The following is a 15,945-nucleotide window of genomic DNA, read 5'->3' as shown; positions in this document are numbered from 1 at the left end:
ATAGATTTAGATGAGATCTTAGGAAGAAATTCTTTGCTGTGAGGGTGGAGATACCCTGGAACAGGTTGCTTAGAGAAGCTGTGGCTGCCCCATCCCTGGAACCAGGGGTGGATGGGGCTTGGAATAACCTGGGCTGGTGGGAGGTGTCCCTGCCCATGTCATGGGGGGTAGAACAAGCTGATTTTTAAGGTCCCTTCCAACCCAAACCACTCTGTGATTCTGTGCTTCTATAATTTTAAGTCAACTGCTATGAAAGATGGATACCAGCATATCAAGAAACCATTTTTTTGGTCATGTTGTGGGGGAGAAGGAGGATAAAATAGATTCATAATCTTCCTGTTGGAGGATCTTGTCATATGGAAGAAAACGTTCAAGGTTGCTCTCACTGTGGTAATTAAAGACTTGCACCAAAACAGTTAATAGCAGCAAGCAGCTTAGGTTAATAATTAAGCACATGCAAAGGAAGGCTCTGAGATGCCTGTGTTGGGCATTGAGCCTTCTGAGAAACTAGTCTGGCTGGTTCAGTCCCACCAGGGGCCAGAGCTGAGTGTCTTACCCACCTTCAGACTGAAAATTGCAGTAGAGTTGGTGTCAAAAGGATGGAGCAATCATGTTGGTATTGAAACCCCTGCACTCCGTTCATTGGAGGAATGGAAGAAGAACAAATGGAATAAGGTAGGTAATAGTAGAAAAGGTTTAGTAAGAATAATAGAAGTAATTATAAATTATTTTTTTGTGTTTGAGCATGTTTTGAAATGTGAAGTTTGCATGCTGCAAAAAACTCTGACCCTTGCAAATTGCACTTATGTTAAAATGTGTAAGAAGTAGAGAGCAAGCAGTTATAGCAACTCTTGTGGTACAACAGGTAATAGAAGCTACTACTGCTGCTTTTTTGGTATCTTATGTTGTTATATTACTCCAGCCTAATTATTCTTGTGTTCAGACCTGAAAGAAAAAAGCAGGAAATTCCTGATGTTGGATGCACCTGTTGTTTCTGCTGGCTGGTCAAACCTATCAGGTGTGACCATTAACAGATGCCCTTTACTTGCCAGGTTGCTGTGGGCTGTTATGGAAGGTCATTTACTTCTTATCCACAGCTTCTTGGGGGTTAAGGAAGGGTCATAAAGTGAGTAAACTGGATGGGGGTTCTGAGTGTTCCACAAAACTGATGTGTTCTTGAAGGTGTTGGCACTGCAGTCATCTCAAATGGTCAGTGGTCCCCAATTTCACTCCAACTTCACTGGGATCTGTTTCCCAGTGGATTTGATATGCATGTGCTGTGCTGCAAGGGGTAGTAGTTTACTTGATGGAGACACTGTGTTTGCCATAGTTATGGGGTAAATTCTACCCAGCTCTCACCTATGAAAGTGTCACTCTCCTGGTGCATCTTTCCTAGGATGCTAAAGCACAGTTCTCCCACTGTGCAGCCCTGTCTATTCCTGCTCTCACTCAGCAGTTCTGAGGAAGCTTTTTCGGATTTTTTTCCTGGGTCTTACAGCAAACCAGGCAGTGCTATGGGTGTTGTTGAGGCTTTCTCAACAGGTGACCTGACAGGGACTCACCAGGGTAGAAAAGGGCTTGAATCAGTGCAGTGCACGTGGTCAACAGAGCAAAACCACCACATGAAAGCACACGTGAGCTTTTGGTACTATCATTCTGAAGAGGAGTTGGGCCTTAAGAGAGCTGAGGTCTGTTCTTCCCCTTTTTTCACCAACAGACTGGTGCAGCAGGACTGTGAAAATTGGTCTCTCTGCACCATTATTTTGTTCTGTGTTAGGGACATGAATTCTTCCTTTAAGAATTGATTATAGAGTAGCTCATGCAGTGATTATGATTTTTGCCCTTTGAATCCTGTCATAAAACCAATAAAAAAAATCCCAAATGATCTTGCTATTTGATTTTATCTTTATGCCTGTGGCTTTGGTGGTCTGAACTATTTTTAAACAATTGAGGGAGGTTCTGGGTCAGGATGTCCCCAACTTTGTGCTCGTTGATGAGAATACGAGGTTCTTGCTCATCTAAAATGTGGCTCAATTAACTGACCTGTGCTTATTTCCATACCAGTCAAAAACTTGGGGTTAAGCCAGTAAAGCTAATGGTCTATATTTTTAAATGTATATATATTATATATTTCTAAATTCTTGAACAGTTCTTGGCATAGGCTTCATCAAAGGAATGAATGATCTAACTGCCTATGATAGCAAGTAAGAACAAAGCTTCCCAGACTACAGGGACTCAAATATTTGTATTCATAAAAATAAAAAAAGAGTAGGGTTTGCAATATATTGATCCTTTACACTGTTTGAGAGGTGAATCAGTGTTTGCCCTCTGATTCCAGCTTGCAGTCTGTCTTGTCTGCTGTAACACAGGTCTGCAAACTGGAGAAATAAAACAGGTTTGAAATAAAAGAGAATTAAAATAGGGTTTGTTTGAAAATTACAGGGAAGGTGCTCAAACCCCAAGCCATGATGATGGAGCCAGTCTCTTGTGAAGTACCCACCCAAAGTTCAAGATGAGCCCTTGGGGATCCTTTCTGAGTGCTGAGCTGATCTGCTTTGCAGGTGGGTGATGGGTGCTCTTCAACCACTGCAAAATCTGTTGCCAGTTGGTTGGATACAGACTGATTTTGAGAGAGAGACATGGGGAAGCATCTCTAAAAGGTGTTGAATATTATGGGATATTGGCTACAGCCTTACCAGTGGGTTTTCACGGCCCTCTTTCCATAGGCAGTGGAGGTTTCTGGGTGGCTGTGTGGGTTTGTTGTCAATAGTCCCTGCTCAGTCCAAGTTCATCTGATGCCTCGTGGTTTTTATTCACTTTCTGATAGAAACTTTAGTGTCTGCATGTTGACATTAAGGGTTCACAATGCAACTATGTCCAATATTTGGTTTCAGTGATCAACAGTTGTGTTGGGTGAAATTGCTCTCATGTGCAGCTAAGAAGCTGCCCAGCTCCTGAAATGCTAAATAGGAAACTGGGTATCACTATAAAAAGGCTTCTGCAAAATCCTAATATTTGGCTACTAAAAAAGAAATTGGCCAGTACTTCATCTCTATTAGCTTCAGAGGATCAGGGTTCCCAAAATAAATTCTAAATCACCTTAAGAATTTGGTGCCTTTATGAAAGGCACTCTGTAGCATATTGCAGATGACATATTGCAGTTGGAAGCAGTTGTGTTTTTCTCTGAAAATTCTTCAGCAAGGAGGAGCTGTCTTGGAGTCAGAAGACCCTATATATTTTGTGGACAACCCTAAGTTTGCTACAGAATATAGCAGTGGGCAAACACATTTTTTTGAGAGCTGGAGTAATAAACATGAGATTTCTTGTGTTAATTTTGGGGGATGACAAGAGGCTCAGACTGTAGTTGGTTCACTAAGTCCTGAAGGCATCAAAACACCCATGAAGGGAAAAAGGAGAGACAACTGGGGAAAAAAAGGATGAGCATTCTGACTAATTTGGAAGTCTGAGAAGCATAAATGAGTTGAAGGGTGGGATGACAGAAAGCCAGTTGTCAGAACACTGTCTTGTCCTGCAGGAGATATTTTAGATGTTTGCATTAGACTTCAGCCTGATGTAGCTGGGTTGTTGTTGCAGTGACAGCCACAGGGTTGCTCATTGAGCCCCGAGAAGGCAGTGTTGCTGGAGGAACCTGGATTACTGTCACTCTGGATGGTGAGTTTTAAGCTCTTTTAAAGCATTTATCACAGTATCAGTGAATCAGCTCCATTCTGAGAGTTGTGGTTGGAGTGGCAACCCTAAGCAACATGTTATGGGGTCCATAACATGAAATCGACTTGAAATTCATAGAATCATAGAACATTTCATGTTGGAAGGGACCTTAAAGATCATCCAGTTCCAACCCCCCTGTCCTGGTTACACCTCCCACAGCCCAAGTTGCTCCAAGCCCCATCCAACCTGGCCTTGAACATTTCCAGGGATGGGGCAGCCACAACTTCCCTGCAACACATGTTCCAGGGTCTCACCATCCTCACACTAAAGAATTATTACTTTATAAGACATTGCTGGTGGTTGTTTGTTTTTTAGTTCTTTCTAAGTGAGAGAAGTCAGATTTCTACCTTTGTAAACACAGGGCTAGAAATTTCTTCCTTACCTCTCATTTTTTGAAGAAAACCTGAAAGTCTCATCTATTCATAGGTCCTGTGATACTGGAGCCTTAAAAACACCAATGATAAACATGAGATTTGAGTGAAAATCACAGAAATTGATATGCTGTGGTCAGCTGGACCTAAAATCAGCTGTACAAAGCTAAGTCTGATTTTTCCATAGGGCTGAATATTGATTCCTTGGGAAGAGAATTGGTTTCTGAGTCAGCTGCCTGTTTGATTTAGCTGTTCAAGTTCTGACACTTGCTCATTTATCACCATGATGAATGGTATTGGTCATATTTGAATATTGAGCATTCCCATAGCCATGATGGAATGGAAGCTCAGGTCTTCAGGACAGATATTTCCCCAGTAGCAAAACCAGTCACAACTGGGAACTCAGTGTTCAAGCAGAGAAGGATTGTTGTTGTTTTTTTTGGGGGGGAGCAGGCATCCAGGCTTTGGGAGAAGGGGGAAAACCTTCCTGTGACCAGGAGAGAATATGCAGTTTGCTACAAATCAAGAAAACTGTCATTTAAAGTGAGTCTAAGTTGGCAACCACCCATGAAGATGAGGAGCAGAGGGAGAGCTGTTTGTCAGCCTTCTTCATTTCTGGTTTTATTTGATTATGCTTCAGGAGTTGAGCATTTTAGAGTATGTTCTGATAAAACTTGACTTTCTGAAGATTAGGAGTCTTTGAGTCTTTGGACATCTTACTCTACAGAAATGGGATAAACAGCTCCACCTTGTAGCACAGGACAACTTGAGGTCCTGTCAGCAAAATTGTGCAAGACTGAAACAACTACAAAGATCATATCAAGCAGTATAATTCTGTGGGTGCTTTAAGAATCCATGGGCAATGGTGCTTTTTTTCCATTGTAGATGTCTAAGGTGATTAAAAGTCCCCATAGGTGTCAATCTCTGCAGTAGAATATGGTGAGGCCACACCTTGAATCCTGGGGTCAGTTTTGGGCCCCTCATTTCAAGAAGGAATTTGAGATGCTGGAGCACATCCAGAGAAGGACAACAGAGCTGGGAAAGGCTCTGGAGCATCAGGAGAGAGACCTGGGGGTGTTCTGCCTGGAGAAAAGGAGGCTGAGGAGAGACCACATCCTCTCTCCAGCTACCTGAGAGGAGGTTGGAGCCAGAGGTTGGGTCTCTTCTCCCAAGGAACAAGCAATAGGACAAGAAGAAATGGGCTTAAGTTGTGGCAGGGGAGGTTGAGATTTGGCATTAGGAATAATTCCTTCTCTGAAGGGTTGTCAGGCCCTGGCCCAGGCTGCACAGGGCAGGGGTGGAATCCTCATCTCTGGAGGGATTTCAGAGCCATGAAGATGTGGTGCTGAGGGATATGGTTTAGTGGTGGCTTTGGCAGTGCTGGGTTAATGGTTGGACTTGGTGATCTCCAACCAAAATAATTCTATGATTCTATGTGGAAGAGACCAAACATTGTATTAGAGGCAAAGAAAGTCACGGAACTGAAGGTGGAATGAACTTTTTCTTAATATGATATAACATAAACATGATTTTAAGATGCCTAATGAGAAGGTTGAAGTGTTACTCCTAAAGAGAAGCTGGGTTGCATGTAGAAAAATGTTAATATCAAATGTGACTGAACGTAAGAGATCCTGTCTTCACAAAGCACTTCTTGTTGACTTTGGTTACTCAGGCTCAGCATCCCACCAGCTAGAACATTCCTCTTCAGCCAGTGGATCCCAGCTGGAGGTGTCCCTGGTGTCACTGATGTCCCCAGACCTACCCAGGCTGCCGTGTGATATCTCTCCTGTGCATTTTAACTTCTCCACTGTAAGATGCAGAACGAGGTATGATTCACGACTGCAGTGTGGGTGAGGACTTACCATATGTTAATTTTATTTCAAAGTCTCTACAGACAGTTGGAGAGTTGAAAAAATCTGTCTGCTGCTCTGGTTATCCCTGAGCACCTCCTGAACTGTGATGCATTTATCCTTGTTTCAACTTAATGAAGCTTTAGGCGAGTTAGGATGAGGGTCAGTGATGCTTCTTGGAGAGGCTAGACTCAGATCTTCAAAGGTTTGTAGATGTTTAATTCTTAGATAAAAAAGAAAATCTGAGGGGGATTTTACCAGCTTCTGGTTTCTTTGACCTGTCCAAGGTGACAAGAGAGTGCTTATAGGTAGTGAGGGACAAATGTGGTTTCAAGCACCAGCTGGGCAATGTGAGCTCCCTGACTCCCATCCTATCATAAACTGAAAGAAGATTGTTTGACTGGAAGATCAGGGATGCTGCCAAGAGTCTGTAAGGTGACCCTAAGGGGGCTCTTTCAACTCCTGCTGCTCTGATTTGTTTGGGATTAATTCTGCTGAATGCTGAGCAACCCTCTGCATTAAGGATGCAGCAATCATTTAGAACCCAGAATCAAGATGCCCTGTAAATCCAGGCAGCCCTGGGTTATTTTAATACTAATGAATAGCAATCATTCCTTAGTATTAATGAACACTAACGAGCATGCCTGTGTTTGGCATTAACCTATCATTTGGATAGAGTCCTGATGCAGCCCTATTGCTTTCTGCCCTTAATTCTAATTTCTTGCTGTGCCTCCACATTTCTTTTAAATTTTACTTTAAGAGTTTGGGTTCATATGTGTAAATTTTGAGTTCACAATTATTTTTTTTTTTTTGCTCAGTCAAAGCTTAGGTGACCTTGTTAAGAATGGAAATCCTGCAAAGGACCTGGCATATGTAAAAAAATAAACCCACTCTGTATAAAAATAATTAACATATTTTCTTCCACCTAGGCCTTCACCTCAGGAGGGTTTGTACTCTGTGGAAGTGCTTTTTAAAGGACATGTGATCAACAACCTGACAGAGGTGGAGAAAGAAAAATGTACTTTCAAGGTAACTACCAAGCAAGGATAGAAGTGATGATAAAAAATTCAAGGTATTGAGGGAAGTAAAAAAGAATATATTGAAGTATCATCTCTCAGACTGTATGTCTGATTGCATGTTGGGACAAGAAATTAGGATTTTCCTTCTGTCCCTTTGTCAGGGTTTAACACTGGCCTGGCAATTAAACCAAATAACAGATGCTCTCTATTAATTCCCTCCCCTCCCTGATAAAGAAAGGAGAGAGACTGATGGGTTGGAAACGAAACTACACAGCTTTAATGAAACAGGAATGATAAATAGGAAAAATTACTGAATCCATACAAATATACAGGAAAATTGGTACTATGTCCCTTCTCCCCCTTTCCCCCAATAACTCTCACGTCACCACCGAGGCTGCAGGGCAGCCCTGGGAAAGTCCAGGCTGGAATCCTGGGGTCAGCAGCAGTTGGGAGCTGGAGGCAGGAACACACAGATTCAGGCTGGCATGGATCAGGAGCACAGGCAGAGGAAGGGATGGAATCCTCCCAGGATGCTGAAGCAAACAGGGAGAGGGGAAGAAGGGGAAGCAGGAAGGGGTTTGACCCTGGTGATCCCTCATATTTATCCTGAGTATGAGGTGTATGGGATGGAATACTCTGTTTGGTCAGATTTGGTCATTTATCTTGTCTGTTCCTCCCTAAGGGAGGGTTTCAGGTGGGACCTTTTTACTCCGTTTCTCCTTCTGGAGGGCAAAATGTTGCTCAGAGCTGAGCAGTTCCTTGGTTCTGCAGCCCATTCTCCAGCTGTAACTATAACCATGGAGTGGGATCAGTCCCAGCAGCAGCCACTGCCTGAGAAACTTGCTGTTCATTTCAGCAAGTGCAGCTCCTGACAAGAGACTGAGCTGGAAGCAAAAGTACAAGACAGAAAATCCCCTTTATCCTGGCCCAAACCAGGGCACCCTTAAAACAAAGTTCATTGAGGTATTCATCAGTCTGGCACTGGGTAGACTAAGAGGTGATCTAAGAAGTCTTAATGAATCAAAAATATTTGTCCAAGTTAATCTTCCTCTGTAATTATGCCACACAGGCAGAAAATTACTGTATCAGGAGACCCCATGCCAGCTTCTTCTTCTTCCCCCTCCAAGCTGCTTCTAACTCTTGGCACTCCCAGATAACCATGGGCAAGAACACCTCCTGTGAGCAGGAAAGCTCCTCCTGAACCTCCTGATTCCAGGGAAGGACAGCTCTCCCCATCCAGGACAGATCTCCACACCTCAGATGAGCAAGATTTGGAAAGATTAAACCTCAGTTGTGTTTTTGTATCTGCTACTCATCTTGAGATCTACTTACTCCCCCCCCACCAGTGTTTTTCCTTTGGCATTCAGTGTCAAACCACATTGGCTCAGGAGGTTGTGGGGTATAAAATGAGGTTTAATGAAGCCAAGTGCCAGGCTCTGCACTTGGGTCACAGCAACCTCAAGCAGGTTGATAGAGGAGTGGAAGAAAAGGACCTGGGGTGTGTTGGTCAACAGCAGCTGAATATGAGCCAGCAGTGAGCTCAGGTGGCCAAGAAAGTCACCAGCATCCGGGCTTGGATCAGGAATGGTGTGGCCAGCAGGAGAAGGGCAGTGATGGTGCCCCTGTGCTCAGCATTGGTGAGAACCCCACCTTGAGTGTTGTGTTCAGTTCTTGGCCCCTCACTCCAAGAAGGACATTGAGGGGCTGGAGTGAGTTCAGAGAAGGGAAACCAAGCTGGTGAAGGGTCTGGAGAACAAATCCTGGGAGGAAAGGTTGAGGGAATTGGGAATGTTCAGTTGGGAGAGGAGGATGCTGAGAGGAGACCTTATTGCTCTCTCCAGCTCCCTGCAAGGAGGTTGTAGGGAGGTGGGTGCTGAGCTCTTCTCTCAAGTGAGCAATGGCAGGAGCAGAGGAGATGGCCTGAAGCTGCACCAGGGGAGATTTAGACCAGATCTGAGGAAGGATTTCTTTACTGAGAGAGTAGCCAGACATTGGAATGGGCTGCCCAGGGAGATGGTGGAGTCACCATCCCTGGAAGTATTTAAAACCTCTGTAGATGAGGCACTTTGGGGCATGCTCTAATGGGTGATACAGATATATATATATATAATTTGAGGTGGGGTGATGTTGGCAGTTGTACGTGGTGGTTGTGGAGGTCTTTTCCAACTGTGAGAATTCTGATTTTTTATGGTGGTATTAGCTCAGTTAATGATGATGCTCTCAGGTTCTCTTGCAGAGCAGAAACCTTAACCCTGGCTGCATGCTTTGGGATGAGGCCTCGTGCACTCAGATGTCACATCCCACCTCTCTGCTAACTTGGAGAGCCTGGCATTTTCAGTAAATTGCACATTAAAGCCAAAGAGTCATTGGGTGGCTCAGCTAGCTTAGAGAGTTGATGAAAAATCACCAGGGGATGTTGTTAATGAGGCACATTCCAAGCTAAATAAAACACAATGTGTCTCTTTGTTTTGGGACTGGAACCTGGGAGCTATACGTATTAAAAATTAATTTTGCCTTCACATTAGATTGAAAAAGGATGCTGCAGGCAGCAACAAGTCTGAACAGCTTGAGGAGACTTTTGTTAGCTACTGGCCCTGGTTTTCATGCTGCTTTGTCTTCTTTCTGCTTCTTTCTTCTTCTTCCTTGGCTTTCTGCAGCATCAGCTGCAGCTCAGGGTATGGTGTGATGTTGCTTTTGCTTCTCAGAAATGGTCATCTCTGGAGGGAGGGAGTTTGTGGCCACTCATTCATTTTTACCATGACAGTGAGGGGAAGGAAAGGCTAAGACTGGGCTTTGAAAGGGGATGAGGTTCAAGGAAATCTCGGGGGGGGTGGTGGGGGGAAGCAAAAAAACAACAAACATATGCAATGGTGTCTTTGATTTATAAAATCATAGGATTTTCAGGGTTGGAAGGGACCTTAAAGCTCATCCAATTCCAAGCTTTCTGCATGGGCAGGGACACCTCCCACAGCCCAGGTTGCTCCAAGCCCCATCCAACCTGGGCTGAGACACTGCCAGGGATGGGGCAGCCAAAGCTTCTCTGGGAAACCTGGGCCAGGGGCTCAGCACCCTCACACAAAATATTTTTTCCTAAGGTCTCATCTCAGTCTCCCCTCTTTCATCTTAAAACTGTTCCCTCTCACTCCCATCACTCCAAACCCTTGTGAAAAGTCCCTCCTCAACTTTCCTGGAGCTTCTTTAGGTACTGGAAGGTCACTATAAGCTCTCCCAAGAACCTTCTCTCCTCCAAGATGAACAACCCCCTCTCTCTCAGCCCGGATCATGACCTGGTGCAGCCCAGAAAGTCATAGAATCACAGAATTTTCAGGGTTGGAAGGGACCTTTAAGATCATCCTATTCCAACCCTCCTGCCATGGGCAGGGACACATTCCGGGTTGCTCAGAGCCCTCTCCAGCCTGGCCTTAAAAACTTCCAGGGATGGATGGGGCTTCCACCACCTCTCTGGGCAACCTGTGCCAGGGTCTCACCACCCTCATGGGGAAGAACTTATTCCTAACTTCCAATCTAAACCTCCCCTCCTCTAGTTTGAATCCATTCCTCCATGTCCTATCACTCCCTGATTTGGTTCAGCAAATGGATTTCTGCTGACAGCAGCATGGGCGTCAGTGAGAGGGCTTCAAAAGCAGGTGGGGAGGCTGGAGGTGTGTGGAGAAGGCTCTGAGAAGTGGATGATTTGGGGAATGGGGACAGATGGGAAAAGTGCTTTTCCTGTAAGGTGAATGAAATTCAGCAGCTGATGACTTGGAAGTGGCCTGCTTATTCTTGGACTCTGCTAAAGTCAAAAACTGTACTCCTCAGCAGATTTCCAGTATTTTTCTTCCTGTTTCCTCAGAGGACAATGTCCCAGAGATGCCTCTGGTGTATTATCATGGAATTATTTATGTTGGAAAAGGTCTTTAAAGATCACCAAGCCCATCCACTAACCCAGCACTGCCAAAGCAACCACTAAGCCCTCGGCACCACAGCTGTACATCTTTAAAACCTGTCCAGGGATTTTGACTCCAAAGCCTTGGCCAGCCTGAGCCCGGGCTTGACAACCCTTTGGGGAAGAAATTGTTCCTAATATCCAATCTAAACTTCCCCTGGCACAACTTGAGGCCATTTCCTTTTGTTCTATTGCTTGTTACCTGGGAGAAGAACTGACCCCATCTCACTCCCAAGGCCTTTCAGGTAGCTGGAGAGGGCATTAAAATGAGCCAGTACAAGCACTTTTTTTGATATATTGCTTTAGAGTACCCAACAAGCTTGCTAAAGGCTGGCTGAAGTATCTTTCTATTGTGATGTAGGAATAGTTTCTAAGAGTATATTATTGGGAAGAAGAAGGGTGCCAGAATGACAGACAAAATGGAAATCTTGGCTTTATATAAAGCATGGCTAAGAAATTTTATAGTGTATTAAACTGTATCTTCTGGAATTGGCTCAAGCCAAGGTGGAGGGTTTGGGTACAAAGAAGATGCAGAAATAGCAGCAAGCCATACCCTGAATGCAGAGGACACAAGAAGGGGACATTGGCATAAATTGTCCAGAGAAGCTGTGGCTGCCCCATCCCTGGAAGTGCCCAAATCCAGGTGGGATGGGGCTTGGAGCACCCTGGGCTGTGGGAGGTGTCCCTGTCCATGCAGGGGGGGTTGGAACTTTAAGGTCCCTTCCAACCCAAACCATTCTGTGATTATTTTGTATTTTACTACCTTCTCTGAGCAGGGCTCCACTTCAAAGATCAAATCCAAAGTGTGAGTCTCTGAAACGTGGCTGCCAACTGTGTCGTGAGCAATGAGCAATCAGAGCTTGTTGGGCTGCTGGGAAAACGACTGCCATTTAACTACAAATTTCTCTTTGCAGTTCTCTGCTGAGCAGACACCTGTGGTTTACCAAATTAATCCACCATCTGGCATCCCAGGTATGGGACCTTTCTTGAAGCTGGAGCCCCCTTTCAATTATTATTTGATGTTCCATCCTGTCTTCCTCCTTGTGAGGAATCTGTCTTGCTGAGGATTGAAATGGGCATCTCCAGAACTTAATGGCCAAGCTTATGCTGAAGAGGAAAATGGGTTTGCAGAAGGGGAGAGTCTGAAGCACTGGGTAGGAGAGGAATGGTTAATACTGACCAGGTTGCTTGGTACTTTGTTTCTACAGCCCAACTCTGCCTGTGTAGAGAGATGTTGTTCAGCAGATGGATGGCTCCAATCAGTTTCAACTCTTGAGTCATCTGACCCTAATTAGTGTTAATTTTAAGAAGAATTGGCTGCTAGGTGATGAAATTGTAGTTCCAGACAGGCCTTTTGGTAATGGGGCTTTAGATCAGGCTTCAACGTTACAAACTGGTTTTGGTCTGAACAGTTAACTGGGGTATGGGAGACTTTTCCCTGTTTCTGCTCTGGTTGTAATCAAAGGCTTCTTTAGAGAAGACTGCAATGTTTATTTCCAAAGTAAATCAGAACATTCTGGACTCTCAGGAGTGCAGAGAGCTACCTGGGTGATTAGATCACACAAGTGCTCCTTGGTTGAAGCCCATGCATCATCTCCAGTTTGCAGCATGGAGGAGCTGCATGGAGCCAGTGGCTCTGCTACAGGACCACTCAATTTCTTTTTCCTTTTAAATAGGAAATCTAATAGAGATCCATGGGAAGACAATTGCTGGAAGTTACGAGACCCTGGACTTCAATGTGGATTATATTGATGGGTAATTGTCCATAGGTTGCTAAATGTCCCACTCCCTGTAAATCAATGTTTCTTCCATCAGCCTCCTTGACAGCAATAAATTGCAACCAGTTGGCCCAAAATTGCCATTTACTTCCTTTGTGGTTTATTGCAGCTCATGAGTTGGGCTCCAGCAAACTTTGTTAATCAAATTGCAACTGGTCCATTAAGCCAGTTGGTTTGTTTTCTGGCAGCACAGTCAATCACAGCTCAGTGTGAACTGTACTGTAATTGCATCTGGCTGCTGTAGATTTTCTTTTGGCGAGCAAATTAAAATTTAACTAATTAAAATAATGTCAGAATCTAAAAGTTAAGTAAATTTTCCCTTTCATTTGCATTTTTAGACAAACTGCTAGTTTGAAACAGATGCTCTGGGGAGTCAGAAGACAAAGAAGAAGTATTTTGAGACAAAATGCTTTGTTCTTCCTTAAACCCTCTCTGGTCACTTGCTTGTTCTCAGCAAAGGCTTGATTTTAATTTTTTGCTTCTTCTCTGGTTATGTGCAACACAGGAAAGCAACATTAAAAAAAGTAACTCCAACTTGAAGCACAGGAAATCAGAAATGAGCATGGATGCTGAACTGACACCTGTCCCATGCATTTCCATAGGGATGGAAGTGTTCTCAGACACAACTGAATGATGATTTCCTTGCTCTAGTGTTGATGGCAGTGAAGAACAAAGCCCAAGTGAATATTTTAAAAATTCACTATTACTCTCCAGTTACTGTGCTGGCATTTTAAGGATCATTTCAGGAGCCAGGGAAGGAGAGAACTGGCAGTAGTTAGAGATTTTATTTACAGCAGCAGGTATTTGACCACCAGGTGCTTTTTAACTACTTAGTACTTTAACTACTTTAACTACTACCTGAATGGAAATGTCCCTTGCTAAGTAACTAAATTCCCTGCTAGCCTGAATAAAAAAAAGTCCAGTGCAGATTCCTGCACCCATTTATCAGCCCTATGTTTTTTTTTTTTTTTCCCTAAATGCACATTAGCATCTTTTGTTCGATATTAATTATTGTTTTACTAATGGAACTGGGAAACCTTTGATCAGGGAGAAGAAAGGTTGCTCTGTCTGCCTGCAGCTCAGACGTGCCTGCATGCTCTGCTGCTGGATTACTCATTTACAGCTTAACCTCCCTATGGCCAAAAAGGAAATGACCTCAAAATCTTAGCATACCAGACAGGATCACACTGTAACTTCTCAGGAATAATTTGCCTGTTTTTGGTGTGTTAGTAAATACATAGCAGGTGAGAACTTGGAGTTGGCCACTCTGTCACTCAGGATTTGGAAGAAAAAAAAAAAAGAAAAAAGCAGCATTTTTGTACTTCAGAGTGTGTTCTGCAGCTGTTTCCATGCTTTGTATGGGATGCAGTGGTCAGTGATGCTGAACCAAACATTTTGCAGCATTGTTTTATTTTTTCTATTCATCCCTAAAGGGGAAGGTATCTCAGTATCAGCAAGAGGATTAATAAGAGCAAACTCTTAATAAAACCTTATAAAACTACACTCTGGAGCATGGGGTCACAGTAAAGCGTTTGCACTACAGGTGTTAATTGCATATTTCCCTTAATTCCCTGTTAATTCTCAAGGAATCATTGCTACTGTTTGCTTATTATGCCATTTACTCTGAATTTAGTGCTCCCACATGGTTCCTTCTCTCCATTGGAAGCTGTCCCTTGCAATATTGGTTCTTTAAGGTGGAGATACTTGAATTTGCTCCTGGGAGCTTGGATGATTTCTAGCAGAGGATGTTGGTAGAGTTTTTCCTCAATGAAAGAGATAATTGAGCTGCATCTTGATGCAGGGTGGCTGTGTGAGCAGGATGCTGTGCTTGTGCTGCTGGCTGGGAGGTAAGGGTGGGTATGGTTCTTCTGGGGCTCAGCTTACAAACCCTTCCCTCCAGGGAGGAGGTATCAGGTCATTCAGGGCTAGCACGGGTGTTTCAGAGATGATCCTGCCACAATTTTTACAGAGGTGCAGTTCCCACAGTGCTGGAGAAATACACTTTGTTAGGTGATGAGAGAAGAGGGGAGGGTTTGCCCAGTTTTTGAGGAGGTTAATGAGTGCTAAGTACAAAGAAGGGAAATTCCAGTCCCATTTGTAAATATTGGCTGCTGATTTTAACAGGATCAAGATTTCATTTTTTAATTTTTCTTGTATCTTATCTCATCTCCCCTGTTAATTTTTTTTTCCCTAGACCAGCCCTCCTTGTGGCAGAAGGAGATGGATGGACCAGTCTCTGCTCTTTTGCTGACAGAAGAGCTGGAAGCATGTTAGTCCTTGACTTCCCTTTGCTTTGTGTGGTTGCAAGGGCTCAGCACAGCTTGTGCACACACACATAATAATAATAATACTTGGCTTTTGAAGAAGTTTTCTACTTTGGCTTAAGTTGAAAAGGGACCATGGAGGGTTGACCATGTGGTTTGTGGATGGGTGAGGGTTGGTGTCTCTCTGTGGCTTTATCCATAACCAGGCATGGCCAGAGAATGTTCTCTGACCTATAGATGATGCCCTATGTCCTGGCCTTCTCTGTTCTGTTCAACTCTTTAGACACCAAAAAGGTCATTTCCAAGCTGATTTATGACCCTGGTCAATGAATTGTCTTCAGTCATGTACAGGCACCAATTTGAAAGGGGGATTGGCTGACCTGAGTCCAAACGGGGCAAATAAAGCTCTAAAAATTGAACAGCAAAGGCTCTGGTGCCTGGGCCCCAGCACTGTTCTGCTGTAGATATTAATGAATCCTTGCCTTCTATAAATTTCAGGAGTCCCTTTAGACTGCTGGCTCCTGCACTCTGTTGAATTACAGGGAAAAAAAAAAAACAAACAAAAAACCCAACCAGGCTCTAGAGCAGCATTTTTTAAATGAATGATGCACTTCTTTCAGTGTCTGTCAGTACAGGGAAAGGGAGGCAGCTTTTAGATGGAACAAGGGAAAAATTCTGCTTCCAGAGAAATCAGTACTATGACTTCTGGGGTCCTCAGTGCACCTCTTGTAGCATTGTAAAATTCCTCCTGGCTCCCAGGAAGGGCATTTACATGGAAATGTGAGTTGATGATGGGAATTGCATGAACAGAGAGTTGGAGTAATGCCAGCATATCTTGTTTAAATGCTGCCTGCTCCTATTTACTGCTTAGGAACTTGAGAGGTGCAAATAGAAGGGCAACACTTTTGGTGTTCACCCTCGTCTTCTACCCAGACTTGTGTCCCCTCAGCTCTTCAAATGAGGGTTCTTAAGGTCATTTTGAGGATTA

General features: G+C 43.9%; 1 protein-coding gene across 1 annotated transcript in view; it reads left to right on the top strand.

The window, feature by feature from the left end:
• The first annotated feature begins 506 nt into the window (after window positions 1–506).
• PKHD1 (PKHD1 ciliary IPT domain containing fibrocystin/polyductin) overlaps window positions 507–15,945 on the top strand; it is a 265,495-nt gene continuing 250,056 nt past the window's right edge. The window contains exons 1-8 of the mRNA XM_071742174.1: window positions 507–675; window positions 2,443–2,561; window positions 3,595–3,672; window positions 5,773–5,926; window positions 6,880–6,979; window positions 11,830–11,887; window positions 12,592–12,670; window positions 14,888–14,962. Coding sequence (XP_071598275.1) covers window positions 2,513–2,561; window positions 3,595–3,672; window positions 5,773–5,926; window positions 6,880–6,979; window positions 11,830–11,887; window positions 12,592–12,670; window positions 14,888–14,962 — 593 coding nt within the window. The 5' untranslated portion in view covers window positions 507–675; window positions 2,443–2,512. The remainder of the gene's footprint in view (window positions 676–2,442; window positions 2,562–3,594; window positions 3,673–5,772; window positions 5,927–6,879; window positions 6,980–11,829; window positions 11,888–12,591; window positions 12,671–14,887; window positions 14,963–15,945) is intronic.

Source organism: Heliangelus exortis, chromosome 3 (genome assembly GCF_036169615.1).
Source record: "Heliangelus exortis chromosome 3, bHelExo1.hap1, whole genome shotgun sequence".
In the NCBI taxonomy this organism is placed as follows: Eukaryota; Metazoa; Chordata; class Aves; order Apodiformes; family Trochilidae; genus Heliangelus; species Heliangelus exortis.
Note: the sequence above shows the minus strand (reverse complement) of the source record. Positions and strands in the feature narration are given on the sequence as shown.